General features: G+C 37.0%; 1 protein-coding gene across 4 annotated transcripts in view; it reads right to left on the bottom strand.

The window, feature by feature from the left end:
- PLOD2 (procollagen-lysine,2-oxoglutarate 5-dioxygenase 2) overlaps positions 1-20,652 on the bottom strand; it is a 91,198-nt gene that overhangs the window by 38,365 nt on the left and 32,181 nt on the right. For all 4 annotated transcript variants that reach the window (XM_087430423.1, XM_004419277.3, XM_087430424.1 and 1 more), the window contains exons 2-3: positions 14,899-14,990; positions 12,075-12,211 (exon numbers count right to left, since the gene is read on the bottom strand). In XM_087430423.1, coding sequence (XP_087286549.1) covers positions 12,075-12,211; positions 14,899-14,990 — 229 coding nt within the window. The remainder of the gene's footprint in view (positions 1-12,074; positions 12,212-14,898; positions 14,991-20,652) is intronic.

Genomic DNA, 20,652 nt, shown 5'->3' with positions numbered 1-20,652 from the left:
TTTCAATTTAATTTGTACCCATCTATTATAATTTCTGAAGATTTCATTATCTTTGACAAAGTGTGTTCAACTACTAAATGTCATCAATATAAATTTATATTTGAATCACTATTTAGCCTGAAATCCTAAAATAAAAGTATATAGACAAAAACATCTTTTTAAAGCTCAATAAATTTGAAAAAAAGAATTGTAAAAATTGACACTATAATTTAATGTCTATAGTTTCATTGATTTTTCTAGCGACTTCACTCTTCATAGTTCATTCACAGAATCACAATGACTTAACAAAATATAAAGTGGAAAAGCCACTACCACACTGTTTCCACTCTGCAATACGTTCTCTATTCTTGCTACAACCACAAATTCTTTTGCATCTTTTTTTTTTTACATCAGAGTACCTCAAGGACCAAGGGTTTCCCAAGATGATAATTTAATGACTTAACAGCCAGGTGGCAAACAATAAAAGCAAACGAATGCTCCTGAATTCAGCACCAGGTCTTCCTAATAGTCCACAGTCCCGATGCACAGCTGTGATATCTGAACGGAGGAGTAAGGAGGCTGCTCTCCATGCCTTCCCGAGGCAGACTTGCTCTTGAGGAACTTGTTAATACGCTAGGATAGTAGTAATGCATCAGGCAACATTTAATTGCTTTCTATATATGAAGTATTTTATCAAAATAAAACACACTATTGCTCATCTCTATAAAAGTGAAACAAGTAGGGGCTGGCCCGGTGGTGTAGTGGTTAAGTTTCCACGCTCTGCTTCAGCGGCATAGGGTTCGCAGGTTCGGATCCCAGGCGTGGACCTATGCACTGCTTCTCAAGCCATACTGTGGCAGGCATCCCACATATAAAGTAGAGGAAGATGGGCACAGATGTTAGCCCAGGGCCAATCTTCCTCAGCAAAAAGAGGAGGATTGGCAACGGATTTTAGCTCAGGGCTAATCTTCCTCACCAAAAAAAAAAAAAAGTTAAGGGGCTGGCCCAGTGGTGCAAGCAGTTAAGTGCATGCACTTCACTGCAGCAGCCCAGGGTTTGCTGGTTCGGATTCCGGGCGCGCACCGACGCAATGCTTGGCAGACCATGCTGTGGCGGCGTCCCATATAAAGTGGAGGAAGATGGGCACGGATGTTAGTCCAGGGCCAGTCTTCCTCAGCAAAAAAAGAGGAGGATTGGCAGATGTTAGCACAGGACTGATCTCCTCACAATAAAAAAAAAGAAAAAATGAAATTGTTTAAAATTACTTTAACAAGAATAGTATAAGTTCATAGTTGTGGCAGAGATGCTAACTGACCCCCATGTACATTGCCACACCTTTATTTTAATAATGGAATCCCCCCTGTTAACTGGGCACATGGCCATCCTGCAAAAGACTACTCTGGAGCTACATGTGGCCACACGACTAAGTCTGTCCAATGGTGTGCTCCTGTAATCTCTGTCTGTCCTGGGCTTTAAAAAGGAAGTTGTCTGCCCTCTGCTTCCTCTCTTTCTTTCCCCTTCATGGTGAACGACACTTTATGAGTAAAAAATACTTGATATACACACCCTCACCAAAAAAAAAAAAAAAAAAAAAAAAAAAATGAAGATTAAAATGTTGCTGATGTACAACTAAATTCAGTAATTGTGCCTAGCCAATTTTTTTAAAAAAAGGGTTGGGATCAAAAAGATAGACTATTTCTTTTTATTTTAAATTGTTCTAGAGGGTTTAAATTTTATCATTTGTTTTTATTTCAGTTACAAAAATAACACTTCAAAATTAAAACATATCTATACAGATACACTTTGGTACATAGTTTTTTCTCTTTTCCAAGATCAATAGGCGAGAAACTGTTAATACTACGAATAACATAATCATAAAGCGATCAGGGCATACAATTTGAAGTCTGCCAATTGGGTTTCTAATTCCAGCTCTGCCACTTGCTATCTGAGTAACCTTAGACAAGTTAGTTACTTAAACTCTTTATGCTTCAGTTTATGTATAAAATGGGGGAGAAAGTAGTACCTATCTCATCAAGTTATTGTAAAAAACTTAAAAATTAAGAACAATATATGGCACATTGTAAGCACTCGATAAAGTTAACAAAAATTAACGTTATTGCTACTAGAAGATAGGGACTACTAGAAGATAGGGACTAAAGAAAAGGGAGAGGCAGGAGGAAAACTCCCTCTTAAGTTTAAAACAATCTGTAGTTTAAAATAATCTTATTTTTAGCCAGATACACATATGTTTTAAGATAAATTTTAAATCAGAATAAACTTTTTCTGACTAAAACCTCAAACAAACTTTTCCCTTCTTGTTTATTTAAAAAACTGAATTAATCTCACTTCACAAAATAATTTTTACAAAAATATATCAAGTTTCTCTTTTTCTTATAAACAAGTACAACTGATTTCCTCAGTATGACTTTAGATTTCTGCCTCCTAAGATAATCCTATCTTTTCTAACAGAGGATTTTTCTCAAGACTACTAGTTGTTGACAAAATTTTTTTAATATTGAAGATTGGGAAATAAGACTAGCTTCATGGGTAATTGAGCCATGAGGGGATGAGGCAAATAAACCAAACTCTCTGAGACAGAGGCTACCAGGCAAGTAGCAGACGAACCCCAACACACTGTCTAGAGATAGAAAAAAAGAGCTTATTATGTCAGAGAATCATATGATTGCAGACTTGGGCCAAACTGATTCAGAAATTTTCCAGGTAGCATCACGTATTCAAAGTCGTAAATGCACATTTGGAAAGTGAATGTTTTCTGTCTTTGTAACCCTGGGGAAGGACACAGCTGCTACAGAGTATATCTCAAACTATTAATAGAGGTCAACAGCTCAAAAAGGAGGAGTTGTGGCAACTTTTACTTTTATAATTTAGTATTTTATAAGCATGCATTACCTTTATAACAAAAAGCAATTATTTTAAAGCAAAATGTAAAGGCAAAAATTATCTTCACATAATCCAAATGAGAATTTGACTTTGAATAAAAATCTAAGGTTGCTGAAAGTTTCCCATTTTATTCTAGTGCCATTGTTATTTCTGTGTTTAAGTACTTTAGAAAAGTTCTTTGAACCAATTTAAAACTTTTCAAAGGTCAAGAAAGTTTTTCTACTTAAAATTACTTTGGCCACAACAACCAAATAGTCAAATTTTTTCAAATATGCACAACAGTCATAAAAATAATTCTCATAAGAATTTGATCCATTTAAAGATGAAGAATAAAATAAAACTTTCCACTGTTAACTGTGGTAAATATTCCTGGGTCCTGCAAAAACCATAAGGTTCCCCCTTATGTAGTCACACTGAATCCTCTACCAGACCTATGTCAGTGTTCTATCTCCAACAGGTCATTTAAACTTTTACAAGCGTTTGTCCTTCTGTGTTCCGTGTTTTTGTGGCACCACCAACCATACAGTCACCCAAGCTGAAATCTTGCATTCAGCCTTGCTTGCTCCGTTTCCATGGTCTCTCTCATCGAATCTTTCACCAAACCCTATTGATTCCATCTATGTGATCTATTTAGCATTCAAATCCTCTCCACTCCCACTAGAAGACACTGGATAAGATTAATTCAAAAACCCTACAAGCCTCCACATTACTTATCCCCTCCTCACTTCTTTTTTTGTGTGTGTGTGAGGAAGATCAGCCCTGAGCTAACATCTGCTAATCCTCCTCTTTTTGCTGAGGAAGACTGGCCCTGTGCTAACATCCATGCCCACCTTCCTCTACTTTATATGGGACGCCACCAGAGAATGGCTTGACAAGTGGTGCGTTGGTGCACGCCCGGGATCCAAACCCTGGGCCCCCAAAGCAGAGCGCGCGCACTTAACTGCTGCACCACGGGGCATTCCCCCTTCCCCCCACTTCTAGTAAGGACTGTCTGACAAACTCTCCTGAAAACCATTCTATGCTGGTGTCCAGACTGGATCAGTGGTCCTCAACTATGGTCTAAAGCAGGACTCAGCAAACATTTACAATCCAGCCTTTTACAGAAAATACTACTTCAGGCTTTGAGGGTAATACGGTCTCTGTCACAACTCAGCTCTGCTGTTGTGGTGCCAAGGCAGCCATAGGCTAAACGTAAACCAATGAGCACAGTTGTATTCCAATAAAACTATTTACAAAACCAGGCAGTGGGCTGGACCACAGTATACCAACCACTGGCCCACAGAATCAAGTCTAAATGAATCACCCTCACATCAACAACTTTCCATTAAACAGCTTATTCTGAAGCCAAACTGAATTATTTGATCTGCCATCTGCGTCTTTACTCAGGATGCTTCACCCGTTTAGCACATCTTTTCCCAGTCAGATCCAAACCATTCACCTTCAAGGCCCATTTTGAATGTTAACTCCTCTACAAACCTCACTTGATCAACATAAATATAAAGACTGTTTCCTTCCTCTTAACTCCCATAGCTCTTTTCCTCTCCCCTTTCATGGAGCATTTTATTTTCTGCTCTTCATGCTGGGAGTGCCTATCTCACAGGAGACTGCATATTCATCCCTCACAAGCCAGATCCACGTTCTTTATTCATCTGTGAATTCCCCTAGCCTTGTATTTGTTGTATTTTGAAGACAGTCAACAAATACTTGCTGAACAAAGAATGAATAAATGAATCCCAAGTCTCAATAAGAAGTAAAAGGTACAAGTAGCCAGAACAGAAAGCAACAGAAGTGTTCCTTAATTTTTTTTATTTGTTCCTCCCCAATCCAACACTCTCTTCACCGTCACTGATATAAACTTAAGCCAAAAGTTATAATCATCCAAACTATTAGCAGCTAGTGTTTAAAAGCTTCAAGTCTAATGAAACTGAAGCACACAAGTAGCAACACACCTGATAATTCTGTCTTTAATCATGTCTTCACCTTAAATAGATATCTATATTTCCACAGATAATTAATACCACAAACTAATACTATGGAATCCCCCCAAAAAAACAGGTGAAATGTCCACCCAGTCAAATCTGCAGAATAAATTACGATAAAATCACAGTGGAAATGATTAAATTTATTGTAGAAATTATGGAAGAAAAGGAAGAAATTAGCTCGTATAAAGTGGGTACTATTTTAAAAACTAAATATTAGTAGAGGAGGACTTTCCTCCAAATAGTTTATAATTTTTTCCTGAATACAAAATTCTCACTGAGGCTGGGTAGAGGTAGGAGTCACTGCGTCACTGCCTAGCTGGAGGGTCATTTTCTCCAGACACTTTTCTGAGGGTAGCCTGGTGCTGGAGTTAGCAGAGAGGACCTAGCAGAGAAGGGCAGCCAAGGAGAGAACGATGGCCAAACAGCCAATGGCTCAAGCTGCTGGCTATCTGTGGACCATGAGTCACCATCACTTACTGTTTCTGGGCCAGTCTCTTTATTTATAAAATAAAGTAGCAGATGGTTAATTTCAAATAAAAACCTTCCTCTAGTTTTAAAATGATAGTTAGGTTTGATCTCTGCAACATTAGTACTTTCAAATCTGACATATACTTAGTGCACAGTAAGTATTCATAGAGTCAATGAAGAAATAAAGAAACTGTTTTTTTTAATCCCCAGCATTTATTTTTACGTAGCTACAATATGACAAACACAACATATACAAAGCTATGGATAGACAAATGTACCCAGAAGGCAAGATTTCTTGCCTGCACCCTGACTGGGTGCCTCCAGTCAGCACCCCTCCATCCAGCCACATCAGCTAGCACCATATTTTGCACATAATAGATACTTAATACGTGTTTACTCAAAAGAACAAAATTCAAGGAGTAGCTGATCTGTTTTGGGAAATATATATATATACACACACACACACATATGTATAAATGTGTATATGTACACACACACATAAAATCATAAAATATTCAGACAAATTAACGCCATGCCAGAGGACCAGGTATCAGTCCAGACATATATATAAACACTCAATGCTGCTTTTGTATGCAGTCTGCTTATTCCTCATCCCAACACCCCACTAATACACTCAGCAAATATTAACAGGAACACCTGAACAATCTGAAAAAATAAACGTCACTCATTTCCTACATACTTTCTAAACATATTTCATACTATTCTGTATGAGGCAGAAGGCAGTGTGGTATACTTAAGTGACAGGTAACGATTTCAATTTTTCCTCCAAAAAAAGGAAAAAGAAAAAAGCAATACAGAAATAAAGAACTCTGATGTGTTTGGCTTTCCTTCATACTAATGTAATGAAATGTTGTCTGCTGCTAATGACTAGGTTCTTTGTGTGTCTGCACACTGAAATTGTCATCACTGCCAGGAAGGAGGAGTCCATCAAATAAATCTGCCATAGTTAGTTAAAATTATAGCCATTGTACTTGAAAAGCTTTGCTTTCAGAAAATTTTTACTCTGTCTTCTGAATAAACTATGTAAGACAGTATAAAATAAAGGCATACTGGGTATGTAACCTGAGTTACGGGAGGTATAAAATATTTATTTTGAAGAATATAAATAGGATAGGATCCGGTCACCTATAGAATTAATACACATAAATTACATTTCTTACAACAATAGCAACAAAATCATAAAAATATTTTCACAATTAGAAAAATGACCCAATAAAACATAATATTTCACAATTTTCTAAGTAAATGATTCTAAAGAGATTATGCCAACATTCAAGTTTTTTGAAGACATACATTTTTCTTCCAAATTAGGTTTGTTCAGTTTTGTTTGCAGAATTAGTATACTATGCAAATTCCTTGAAGGTGGGATCTACATTTCTTTCTTTTTCTGTAGTGTTAAATTCTATGCCTGGGTCACAGTTTGTGCTCAAGACATGTATACTGAATGCACAGTGAAAAATCTGCTCACCCATCTCATATTTTCAGCAAAATTATATATAATTAGAAGCCAAAAGAAACAAACATTGGCTGACATGAAAGATCAGAAGCAACAGCATCATTTTCACGGTTTCTAATCAAAATCCAATTGTTTTAATAATTTCAATCTTTGAAATTTAGAAAATTTCAATGCTTTCCGGCCTTTACAAGTCATTTTATGTCTCCAAATGAATGAAGGAAAACAATCTATTTTGTGTGTGTGTAAGAAAGATCAGTCCTGAGCTAACATCTGCCAATCCTCCTCTTTTTGCTGAGGAAGACCGGCCTTGGGCTAACATCTGTGCCTATCTTCCTCCACTTTATATGGGATGCCGCCACAGCATGGCTTGACAAGCAGTGCGACGGTGCGCGCCCGGGATCCGAACCTCAGGCCGCCAAAGCGGAGGTGTGCACTTAACCACTGCGCCACCACACCGGCCCCGATAAAACAATCTTTAAAAATAGTTTCAAAGCATCCACCACGTTTCTCCCTCTTGCAAGATCTGTTTCTCCCTCTTTTAATGTAATTTACTGTTACCTAATAGTTACTGGTTCCTTGCTATTCACCCTGACAATATGCAAATCAGATACAGCCCCTGCTTCACCGTCTGGAATATACAAACAATAACAATTCAAGGTGATAAGTGAATACAAGCCAGCAATATACAATCAAAATGATAAGGCACACACGCTAACAGCAGAGATTTGTGTGACTCAGAGTATCCCTCAGTTTCTGGCCGGGGTTTATTTATCCTGGATCAATCTCCCAAACCAGGGCCACCTAGAAAACTACTAAAATAATGGCTTCACTTTACATTCATCTTAATTCTATACCAACTTTTGCACTGTAACACTGACTACCATTCGAGTTTTTTAAATTCAGTCTTCCTTACTGCTACCATTAGTTAGCAAGAGCCTATAAACTGCAAAGTCAATTCCTTTATCTTACCTCAAAGTCATATAGTTAATCATCTTTAAACAAATAACGAACCTGGGAGTTTCTACCTACCAGAATCCTTGGGTAGATATTTTCATAGAGGAAATGTTCCTTTTGGTCAGGCCAATAACCACCACTGAATATGTCTTTCAAATATTTCATATATTGGGAGACTTTCAAAATAAGCACACTTGCATCCTGATTAATGGCATTATATTCAATGCCACCTAAAAATGTAAATTTCTGCTCAGTCCAAATTCAAACTCAATTAATTGCACTGACTTTATTTCTAACTAATTTTCTTCTAAAGAATTTTCTTAAGTCTAAAAGAAAAAGAATATGGGCTGGCGCAGTGGCGCAGTGGTTAAGTGTGCACGCTCCGCTTCGGTGGCCCGGGGTTCGCAGGTTCGGATCCCAAGCATGGACCTATGCAACGCTTATCAAGCCATGCTGTGGCAGACTCCCATGCACAAAACAGAGGAAGGTGGGCACAGATGTTAGCTCAGGGCTAATCTTCCTCAGCTAAAAGAGGAAGATAGGCAACAGATGTTAGCTCAGGGCCAATCTTCTTCACCCAAAAAAAAAAGAAAGAAAGAAAGAAAGAAAAAGAATAAAACAAAGTTGTTTTTTTTTTTTACCTGATACCCAAAAGTTTTCCAAAACATGCTTATTTTAGGGTCTGGACTCTGCTGGTTTATATTTTACATACCCAGCACAGAAGAAGCTTGTGAGGGTATTCAGTATGCATCTAATTTACTCGCACTAACACAAACACTTTTTGTTACATATCAGCCTACATATTATTCTTAAAAATAAAAAAAAACTGGTCACGATATAACAACAATTAGGTCTGACCAACTGTCTTCAATGTGACTAAAGTAAAAGAAATACACGCTTTACAAGCTAATTCTAAAAGTAATGCAAAGTATCTTATTATAAAATTCAAATGCTCAGTTACCTTGATGAAGGTGAATTATAAAATCATTATGGAATAATTTTTCTCCATAAGGGAATCTGCAGCTATCAAGTTACAATATTTGTCCCCAAAATCTTTATGAGCTTATTTCAAAAGAACTCATTATACTTCCCCCATTAAAAGTCATCAAATTGGGCCGGCTCTGTGGCTTAGCGGTTAAGTGCATGCGCTCTGATGCTGGCGGCCCGGGTTCGGATCCTGGGCGCGCCCCGAGGCACCACTTCTCCGTCCAACGTGAGGCCGAGTCCCACGTACAGCAACTAGAAGGATGTGAACCTATGACATACAACTATCTACTGGGGCTTTGGGGGGAAAAACTGAATAAATAAAATCTTTAAAAATAAAAAAAATAAAAAAAAAAATAAAAGTCATCAAATTTATTATATTGACAGGTAGTTGCTCTAATCAAGGGGAGATTGTCAGCTTTACAAATTATCTTAATTGCAATAAAACACATACATACTCTCACGCTGCAGTACGAAATAACTTGAAAAAAAGTTTGTGGTATTTTCTCATATGGAGAGCTTCAGTTTTCATTTTGTTTGGAGAAGAACTCAAACCCTTGCCAAATACTTATTTTTATCTAAATTAAATATGATAAATCTTACCTTACAGAGTATATTTATAAACAACCAGTCTCTAATTTTAAATGTTCATCCAAAAGTCAGTTTAAAATACATATTCTCATGGAAGCAATGTTATAAAATTGTTTCCAAACTAATTCACAAAGGCCTCCCTAAATGAGCACAAGGGCTCATTTTGGGGTACTGGAACTGTTCAGAAATTGAGTAGTGATGATAATTGCACAACTCTGTAAATTTACTAAAAATTATTGAACTTGATACTTAAAATGAGTGTACGTCATGGTATACAAATTATACCTCTATAAAACTGTTTTTACAAAAGCCTATCTAGGGCCGGCCCCATGGCTTAGTGGTTAAGTGCATGCACTCCGCTGCTAGCGGCCCAGGTTTGGATCCTGGGCATGCACTGACGCACCGCTTCTCCGGCCATGCTGAGGCCGCGTCCCACATACAGCAATTAGAAGGCTGTGCAACTATGACATACAACTATCTACTGGGGCTTTGGGGGGAAAAAATAAATAAATAAAAATTTTTTTTAAAAAGCCTATCTAAACCATTAAGTCCATAAATCTTTGTATTTTTTTATATACTAGTGACCTATGCATCCATAAAACTAATTATTACAGTTGAATTGTCCTTAAAAAAAATCACATAAGAAATAGGAATTTGTTTGATTTATGAAAATTAATATATTCTCAATTCTAGCCTTGACCAGAGGTAAGCTTAATTAGGAGATTAGCAATTTTGTTACAGACTGGGTATCCTATTTCAAATAATTTATAAACAGTCTAATTCATTTCTCCCAGACCTTAGATTACCCAAAATTTTCAACTGTATTGATCATTCTGTACACAATAGTTTTTTAAAAGGGTATTGTTTAAAAACACATAGGAGGGCAAAAAAGCTCTCATTTGCCCATCCCTCTTTACCTTGGTTACTTTCTCATCACCCCTAGGTTTTTCCAGGAGGAAAGAGGTGGATGATAATGGAGAAAATGTTAATGTTTCTTCTTAAACAAGGGCTTGGCTGAGTTAGGCATGCACATTTTCAGTTAGCTGACTGTTCTTACAGAGGAAGTTGTCAGAAAGTTTGTCTGTTTGGGTCACAGATATATCTCAAACACTAACAGTGCCCAGCACACACTGGGCCTTCCATTAAAATTTTATGCTGTCTTTTTTGTCAAGCTGAGTCTTAAAGTATCATCTAAATAAACAAACGCAATCTCAAGTAGTCTTCTTTTTTTTTTTTAAAGATTTTATTTATTTATTTTTCCCCCAAAGCCCCAGCAGATAGTTGCCTGTCATAGCTGCACATCCCTCCAGTTGCCGCATGTGGGACGCGGCCCCAGCATGGCCAGAGGAGCGGCGCGTCGGTGCACACCCGGGATGCGCACCCGGGATCCGAACCCGGGCCGCCGGCAGCACAGCGCGCGCACCTAACCGCCAAGCCACGGGGCCGGCCCTGGCCCCTTCTTAAACCAGTTTCTCCCAAGGCTAAATCTTAGAGGGGGGGAGAAGGAGCGGGAACAGGATTGGAGGGTAAAGCTAGAGGGAAAGAAGTTTTTCCCAAAACACAAACAGAGGCTTGGGAATCTAAAACCATTACTGAGTCATATGTGGTAACTTTTACAAGGAGAATTTGCCTCAAAGCCAAAATCAAAATGTACATGTGGCAAGTTCAAGCTGGCCACAATGGTTGTTTGAAATTCACAGTAATTTTAAACCAAAACATACTCAATACTTAATCTAAACAGTTACTATGAGATTTCTACTCTTTTTCCAAGGATAAAAAATATATACATAATAATAAATTCTGTAGAAAAATCCCCAGTACACAAGCTAACACCAGCTATACCACCTCTCATGCTGCAAGAATAGGGAATTATAAGCAGAATTTTATTTTTTTCCTAGGAGACATTATGGAAATTCTTAAGACACAAGTATATGGACCCCTGCAAAACTTTTAAGTGTTGATGGCACTGGGACTTCATTATGTCTATTTTCACTTCAAAATTTATGCCTTTCTTATTTACACATTTGCACAAAAAGCATTGCTCTTATTTCCATCTGCAATAATCTGTGGGTATGAATTTTCAAATCGAGGGAGAGATATAAAGAAACTTTCCCAAGTTAGAGGAGAAAATGCTAGGGGATTTAAAATGAGCAATCAATGACCAAAACAAAAAAATTAAAAGAAAGTACAGAAATGGAGGAAAGAAGATGGCAACCACTAATAATTCATGACAACTTGACATCATTAAAAACATGTAAGAAAAAAGTAAAAAAGACAGTGGACACTCCAAATTAAGTAGAAGGAAAGTGAAGTCATAGACAAAAAGATATTTATTGAAAAGGTTTCTTCTCTTTTAATAAACATAGGTTTTATTTCTCATTTATAATGTTACATGATCTAGTTCCTCCTGGTTGACCAGAAACCCTTGAGTTACTATCCTCAAAGAAAAGCTCAACATGATTTTTGCTCCACCTCAAGTCAAGATTAAAAGATGAATTTTACAAAAATGTTAGCTCATGCTGTGTTTTCTCACTGGAGTTTATGGTAACTCATCAAATTTGATCATATTACATAACTATGTCAGGCCATGGTTTTATAATTACGAGTAAAACCCACTTTTTAAAACAATCATTCCTTGTGAATAAAATAATTTCATATATAACCTACAAATATGAATGTCAACTCTTTTTTAAAATCATTTAATATGGACTTAAAAATCCATAGGTTATTCCTCTTACCATTCAGTAAACAAGACAACCAGATCCTCTTGATCGGCATAATGTTCCATGACTTCTTTCATTAATCTCACTTTTTGGCCCCCTCCAATACTATTAATTCCGTCCCCACCTTTCCACTGTTCTCCTTGACCAAGGACCTATAAATGAAATCAACATTTTATCACTGAGCAACACTCAAATTATGAGAGTATCATAAACACTGAAAGTCATCAGCAACGTGCACAGTATTACACAGTAACCACTCTTTGTTTCACTAAATCACGATGCTAGACAGGAAAACCTGACGCCTAGGTCAGGTCATAATTCTTCAATGTTATCCACCCATAAAATGCCACCTCCCAATTTTACCATTTCAGAAGCAGAGTCTAATCCAAGGAGGTCGGGGGTTAGGGGGACCACAGAAAGTATTTCTCATATCTTATGTTCCATTTGTTCAGACTAAAATGAAAAAGAAAATGAAGAAACCTTCCATAATACTTCCCAATCTGGCAGGAAATCAGTGTGATGAACACTGAAAGCCCTTGAAGCTCAGTGACTCCTGGACGGGGCCCTTAAGTGATTTTCCTACTGAACCAAATGGGTTGTTCAGGGAAACAAAGAGGGCACGAGGTCAAACATCACCTTATAAATCTTAAATTTACATTACTCTCAAAAGCTTTATAATAATTTATCAATGCAAGAAATTGCCTAAGACAATTAATTGTTCTCTGTTCTCATCCCTGTTTGCCTTAGCCTCACAGCTGCCTCCTGAGCGGAAGTGTGTGTTGACCCCCCTGGCTGTGAGGGAGCAGGAAGTGTGCCCCATTCTGCCACACACACACCTGGGACCTCATTTTCATCAAAACAAAGTCTGAAGTTCCTAAAACAATGATCTACTAGGAGATTTGTGAAATTAAGGAGGAATGAAATTAAAAATAAATACAAAAAAGGATAAAATAAAGTTAGAAAATAGTTATTATCAGTTTCAACTTTATTTAACATTGAGCCAAACATAAACCTGGCTGGCAAAGCCTGTGGGGCTCCCAGCCTCCGATCTCCAGTTATCACTTCATCACTACCTATCCTGAAGGTTGGGGGTAAATGCTGGCCAAGAAAACTCTAGCTGATGTGCATCTGGATTCATACTGGGGCTATCTAGTAGAATTATTAGTTTTTGCCCTAAAAAGTGGCCTCCTCTGGCCCTGAGATTTGTTAACTTCCATTCCACAACCTTTGCAGACCTCTCCAACACTGCAGTCGTACCAGGCCCACCGTACCTGGGAGCCTACTGCTTGCAGTGCACTATGTTACACTCTAGTCTCTCTTTTCTTTCCCCTAAATCAGTGTGTCCAACTTCAGAATGCAACCGAATCACATGGAGGGCTTGTTGAAGCAGACTGCTGGGTCCTGCTCCCAGAGTTTGTGGCTCAGCAGGCCTGAGGTGGGGCCGGAGAATCTTCATTTCTAACTATTTCCCAGATGATGGTCAAGCGGGTGGTCTGGGGTCCAGACTTTGAGAATGACTGCATTTCATAATGGGAAGACAGCAGGAGGATCAAAAACTCTATAGTCAGCCAAGTGGGGCTGGGGTCTAAGATTTGACACTTTATAGCTATGTGCCCTGGGGCAAGTTTTGCTCACCCATAAACAAAGTAACATCTACCTTTCATGGTTTATATAATGAATCAACAGCATACCAAATAAAAAGGTCCTAACACAGTGCCTCCCACATAAGAAACATTCCACCATCTCCCCAGTCTGAACGCTAAAGATCTCCCTCATTGGATTTCAGCATTATTTTACCCTGATTTTTCTGTTGCTTCCATAGTGCTTCCTAGTGCTTCCTATCAGTGCATACAACTACATTTCTCCTCTATCCTAAAAAATTTTTCATTTATCCTGCATTAAACATCTGGTTGTTAACACTAGATCTCTTTTCCAGCAACGCTCAGCCTCTCTAATAGCTGTTCTATATTAACATCTGTATCTAGTCTTCCAGTGGTTATATAGCGAATACTACCTTCTTTCCACAGTACATACCAGACTACCTCAGTTTTTCCCCAGGCCAGACAATACTCTCCTCTCCTTTTTTTTTAAGTTTTTTTTTTTTTGTAAATGTGTTAAGTTTGTTTGTTTGTTTGTTTTCCTACCTGGGATACCTCCCTATTCTCTTATTTGTAGAAAAGACCTGACTGACAGATCCTTATTTCTATAAAAAATAAATAAGTAAATAAAAAAGGCAGGCCTTTCACAGCTCAGTTTACTAGTTCTACCAAATCCCGCAGATTTCCTCTGATTGTTAATCAGTGAGATATTCTCCTGGAGATGTGTCTTCTAAAACCCTTTTATACTTTTATAATGTTCCCCAATTCCTCTAAAACAAACAAACAACAGGAAAAGCAACTCTCAATAATGCGACAGAAAGGGTATCCCCTTCACTGCCCTGTTCCCAATTCTCTGTAAACAAAGAAACAGAAAAAAATTCTTCAAAGTCAATGAAAAAAATTACTGTCAAATCCTAATTATGTCGTGCTTGTACATGATCCCCCAAAAGAAATATAAATATACATATATATATAAACATATTTTTCTGTTCTTTTACAGAACATGTTCATACAAAGCATTAGCAAATATTAAGAAATTATTGTCTGAGTGGTAGAGTACTAATAAGGCCAAAATGTATCTTTAAAACAATCAAGTATATATAAACTAACAGCAGTCATGTAACCAAATTCCATCTTCCATCTGTGGACTGCAGATTGAATTGTTATTGTTGTTATTGTTAAGAAAAATGTACTTTAGGTACATATTCTAACCTCTCCATGAATTAAAAGATATACCATACCTTCACAGTATAATTGAAGTATTTGGCTGACTGCATAAATCGATGGAATCCATCAGTTTCTTTTGTTGCTACAGTTATGACTAATAATTTACCTGCAAAGACAGAAGGGAATAACATAAGATGGTTTACCCAGAGGTTACACGTTCCCACTTTACAACTCACCATAGTGATCAGAGACCTCATTAAACCCATGGGAATGCTCTGGTTTGCTGATCTTCATAAAGCAAAACAAAGAGCTGTGGAAAACATAGGCAATTCAACTTGGTTATACTACTGCCAAATGATGAACCACCAAATGATAAATCATTTTAATGGTAAGAAAGTGTTTTAATATTTAAGGAATAGCATGCCCTCAACAAATCAATTCAACACTAAGAGAAACGCTTCCATAAAATGCACAGTTTTTATCTGTAAAGACAGAGATCGCCCTATACATTATCTAATCAACCAGCTTCATTGTCACCTATAAGTCATCACTGATTTATTACACAGTAAGGGCCTGAAGCACATTATATTCATCAAAATGCTAACATGTACAAAACAAAGATCCAATCATGAGACTGATCCTAATTCTTTAAAATAAATTATGATGAATTGGGAGCAAATATTTAGAAACAGAATCTTAGTTTTTTCTTCCTATCAATGAATTTTTGTAATGAAAAATCTTAAAACCCACATCATTTACATCACCTGCAGTGCTTTGTTTTCTCTTTAACGAATTATCCAAAGAACTTGAAAACACCAATGTGTAAAGATACATGCACACCCATGTTCATTGCAGCGTTATTCACAATAGCCAAGACTTGGAAGCAACCTAAGTGCCCATCAAGGGACGAATGGATAAAGAAGATGTGGTATATATACACAATGGAATACTACTCAGCCATAAGAAACGATGAAATCCAGCCATTTGTGACAACATGGATGGACATGGAGGGTATAATGCAAAGTGAAATAAGTCAGAGGGAGAAGGTCAAATACCGTATGATTTCCTTCATTAAGTAGTAGATAATAACAACAAACAAACACATAGAGACAGAGATTGGATTGGTGGTTACCAGAGGAGAAGGGGAGAGGGAGGAGGGTGAAAGGGATAATTCGGCACATGTATGTGGTGATGGGTTGTAATTAGTATTTGGGTGGTGAACATGATGTAATCTATGCAGAAATAGAAGTATAATGATGTACACCTGAAATTTATACAATGTTATAAACCAATGTTACTGCAATAAACAAAAGATAAAAAATAAATAAATAAATAAAAGGAGCCAAAATTAGCATTGCCCTAGTAAATACACAGCTTTTAGTCATGATTTTATAATGGACTATTATTTTCAAACCAACATAACACCACTTCTTAGCAGAAGTAGGTATCATTTCAAAATATCTATAGAAGCTATTAAGGAAAATGCTTATCAGGAAAAGGCATGTTGAAAAATGCATAAAACAAACAAGCACATCAGCAAATGCCACAAGCGCTGGGGTATTTTTTCAACTTGAGGATATACGAGGACACATGGACTAAGAAAGCAAAACTAACATCTTTTCAACATTCTAGGCAATGAGCTATATCATTTGATTCTCACTTTCCTGTTACCAATAAGAAAGAATTCAGAAGGTGTTTAAGTGTCCACTAAGCAATAGACAATCATTGGAAATAGCATTAATGCATTATAGAAATCAATTAGAAACAATTTCATATGAATCAAAGTAATTATCCATCAAATTTTGAAAATAATTAAAACAATAAAATATAAATAAGTACAGTATACATAAAGAAATAACAAATTCAAACATTCATTAGTCAGCCAAAAAAGGGAAAATATCTCCATGAAGATAAATACCAACATTCTTAGACTGTTTTCCTGGAGGGAGGTATTTCTCCCATAATTTTTACTACTATAAGAAACAAATATTCAAAGAAAAACAAATGATTTTCATACAGTTGTCAGGTCCCAGGTAAATATATTTTGAGTATTTTTCCAATTAATTATTCTCTTTTAAAAACAAAATTTCACCTGTAAAGTTTCAAACAAGTCTTAACCAATTAAGAAAATGTGACATGTCACCATTACCAATAAATTTTGAAATAAGTATACCAGATTTTATTTTATAAGAGTAAAGAGCATACTTTTTTTCCCTCCCCAAAGCGCCAGTACATGTATATCCTAGTTGAAAGTCCTTCTAGTTCTTCTATGTAAGCCATTGCCACAGCATGGCTACTGACAGACGGGTGGTGTGGTTCCACAACCAGGAAGCAAATCCGGGCCACGGAAGCAGTGAGAGCACCAAACTTGAACCACCAGGCCATTAGGGCTGGCTCGAGAGCATACTTTTTAAAATTTCTTTTCTCTGTGAGAAAATGACTATATTTAAAGATAGCTTTCTTTCTTAGCTTTTCCTACATAAATCATAAGAATTAGCCAGAAGTTTAGATTTTGACTGGATGAATTTTTACACTTACCATTTCCAGTATAAAATTAACAGGGAGGATTTCATCATCCTTCACAGGAAAAGTAATGTTGGCTGGCCAGACCCTGGGGTAGACAGAAATGTTACCTAATCCAGTGACTCAGAAGGCAAAACTAAAAACGTGTAGTCTGACTCTGTCTGGCAATCTTATGCCAAATAAGGACTCCGGTGGTTTCACTACCGTTGCTAATTACAAAAAACCAACACCAAATAATAAGCAATTTTGTTAAAGGAAGGTATGTTTAACAACATTATGTATAAACATCTGTTTCCTCTTCTCTGCTACTCAGTATCATTACTGTGATGAGAAATAAACCTTCCTCAGCTGGGGGGAGTAAAAGACGTGCTGACGTGTACCCTCACAGCCGTCACCAGCCAAGTCAAGAGTCAATCTGCTCACCGTTTAGGAGGTACTCTTGTCAAAAAATTTAACCTAAACTTGATACACAATTTAGATTTCACTAAAATTTACACTACAAATTTACCAAAAATAAAAGGACAGAAGACAAGCAATCTATAGAATCAATGGCAAAAGGGAAAAAAGAGAAGGGAAACTGTCATAGTAACTGCGATAGCATATTAAAAGAATTAAGAGACAATTCAACCAAATATAAATCATGGACTTTAGTTGGTTCTTGATTTGAAAAACTAACTGCAAAAAAGTATTTAGGAGAAAATTAAGGAAATCTGGAGACTAATTGAATATCTGTTGATATTAAGAAATTATTGTTAATTTTTTAGCATGCTAATGGCATTGCTTTTCTTTTTTAAAAAGAGTGCTTACAGTTTAGAGACACATACTAAAGTATTTACCCAATGAAAGGATATAGTGTTTGTGATTTATTTTAAAGTTATTTTGGGTAGATGTGAGGCAATGGAGGAGGAGGATGGAGATTAAACAAGACTGGCCAGATGTGATGACTGTTAAAACCAGATTCTTTTTGTCTCTGTTTGGAAATTCCTACAGTTAAAAAAAGAGAGTTCAACTTCATGCACAATCCCTAATCTTCCAATCAGAAAAATGACAGAAAACTATTCAATATAAAACTTTAAGTCTGAATCATCTAAGTAAAAGGAAAGATAAAATAGATAGAAATTTTATAACCAAACAAAATTACAATTTAAACAACTATAATTAGTACCTTACCCAATCCACAATCGAAATGATAAAGTAAGGACTGAGGAAATGGGCTTGAATAATAGGTACCCATCAACCACTACCAAACCAATCCGTAATGGTGTCAAAGAAGAGGCAAAGGGAAGCTCTAGCTGTGAACAAATGTAACCTCTACAGCCACTGACTGACTCTCTTAGAAAATAGATTAACACAGTTTGCGAGAGCAAGCAACATGTAATGCGTCTACGGAGTATGGTAGATTAGAACAATCACTTATCAATGAAAATCACATCATAGCAAAAGAAAACTTCTATAATCATCTTTACAGTGCCCCAAAATGCCTATCACTATAGTAAGATTTGATAAATACTGAGGTAGCTAAATATTCAGCTCTCTACAAAAATTCAGATGAATATCAGAATTTCTCCCCAAATCAAGAAGTCAGCTTATTTGGAAAGGCCAAAACATGCTATGTTCTGTCTTACTAATGCACTTACAGCTCTTGGGGTGGGGGGTGGGGGGAGGTGCATTGTTAAAGAGTCATTTTTTTACTCCAAATAAGAGCAGGAGTTATCAATATTTAACGTTGACCTAATTTTTCTTTTCAAAAATAAACCACAGGTTTAAAATAGACATGTATTTTTGCTTGTATATCCTGTGTCCAAATGCTAAAGCAGCACATAAAATCCATCTAAAATTAACTGTCTTAATGACAAGCCTCACATTAAGTAACTGAGCACCAGCCTTTGATCCCAGTACTGAGGGATAAATCTGTCTTCCCAAGAAACCTTCCCTCCACAGGGTCAAACCAGTCCTTACTCTTACATTTGCAAATTTCAAGTAAACCAATTGACCACAGGAGCTCTAAGCACACTGTTCTCACTCTGCAGCTAACTCATTCTATGAGCAGACATGTCCCTCATCTGTAAAGAGCAGCAGCTCTCAACTTCCTACTGAAGGAACATGTTTTCTTAGTAATGGTGAACACAATGCAGGTGCCAGCCAACTTTCACTGTAAAAGGCCAACCAGTAAATATTTTAGGCTGTGTGGGCCACATACAATCTAAGTCATGATTCTCTTTTTTTAAACCTTTTAAAAGTGTTAAAAAAAAAAAAAATTCTTAATTTTCTGGCTGTCTGTACAAAAACAGTCAGGGCCAGATTTGACCTAAGACTCATAGTTTGCCGCTGTGGTTGGCTGTATGAATCTGAAGACAAACTATTTGGGTTCAAATTCCAGCTCTACCATCTTATTACTTATTAGAAATTGGTCAGTTACTTAAACTCTGTGTCTCATCTCTTTCTCATCTATAATATGCGTATAATAATAGCACCTACCTAATAGGTTAAATTAGTTAATATATGCAAAGTGGCTACATATGTACTAGACAGTAGCTGCTTCTTATATCTTTCTTCTCATTATTTCCACTCAACAGATGCATGGATAAGGTAGGTTGTAGTTGTGCAAATCTCAGCAGGTTACAACTCCATCTCTTTCTCTACCAGAATTATACACTCAAGAATCTAATCTCTTCCAACTCTCAAGATTTTATGTAATGGTAAAAAATAAAAACAGTTCAACTTGAAGCTGTTCATTCAAATAATTTAGCAAGTAACTGCAGATACACCTTCTCAAATCTTTACGTCTCTCTCCACTTTCAAGCAAACTAAAACACTAACTCAAATTATAATCATCACTAGCCCAGGCTTCTGCAATTGCCTCCTAAACCCACTTTACTCACTCCAATCATATCTCTACAAAGCAGCCAGAGAGATCTTTTCAAAATACTTAGATATCTCATTATGTCACTCCACTGCTAAACACCCTTACACGGCTTTCCATTGCTCTCAGGATGGTGGCCGAGCTCCATTACCTCAATGTGGTCCTTGACTACCTCCATCCTCTCCAATCTCACCCAAAATCTCTCTCCCCTTTGCTCTCTCTGCTCCAACTGTACTGGTCTTTTTTGATTCTCCAACAATGCCTGCTCCCTGCCATCCGAAGAAAAGAGCCTAGGCAAGACCATTATCCCTCACGATCTCCTGATGTAGCCACTGCATGTTTGAATTTGAAATTCTTACACCAATGCTATTTCCTCAGGGAGACCCTTCCCGACCCACTAGAACAGGTCAGTACCCATTACACACTTTTACTGCACTCTCTA

The sequence above is a fragment of the Ceratotherium simum genome, chromosome 5, assembly GCF_057802395.1.
Source record: "Ceratotherium simum simum isolate JZ-2026a chromosome 5, ASM5780239v1, whole genome shotgun sequence".
NCBI lineage: Eukaryota > Metazoa > Chordata > Mammalia > Perissodactyla > Rhinocerotidae > Ceratotherium > Ceratotherium simum.
The sequence above is the reverse complement of the archived record's forward strand: the minus strand, read 5'-3'. Positions and strand labels throughout refer to the sequence as shown.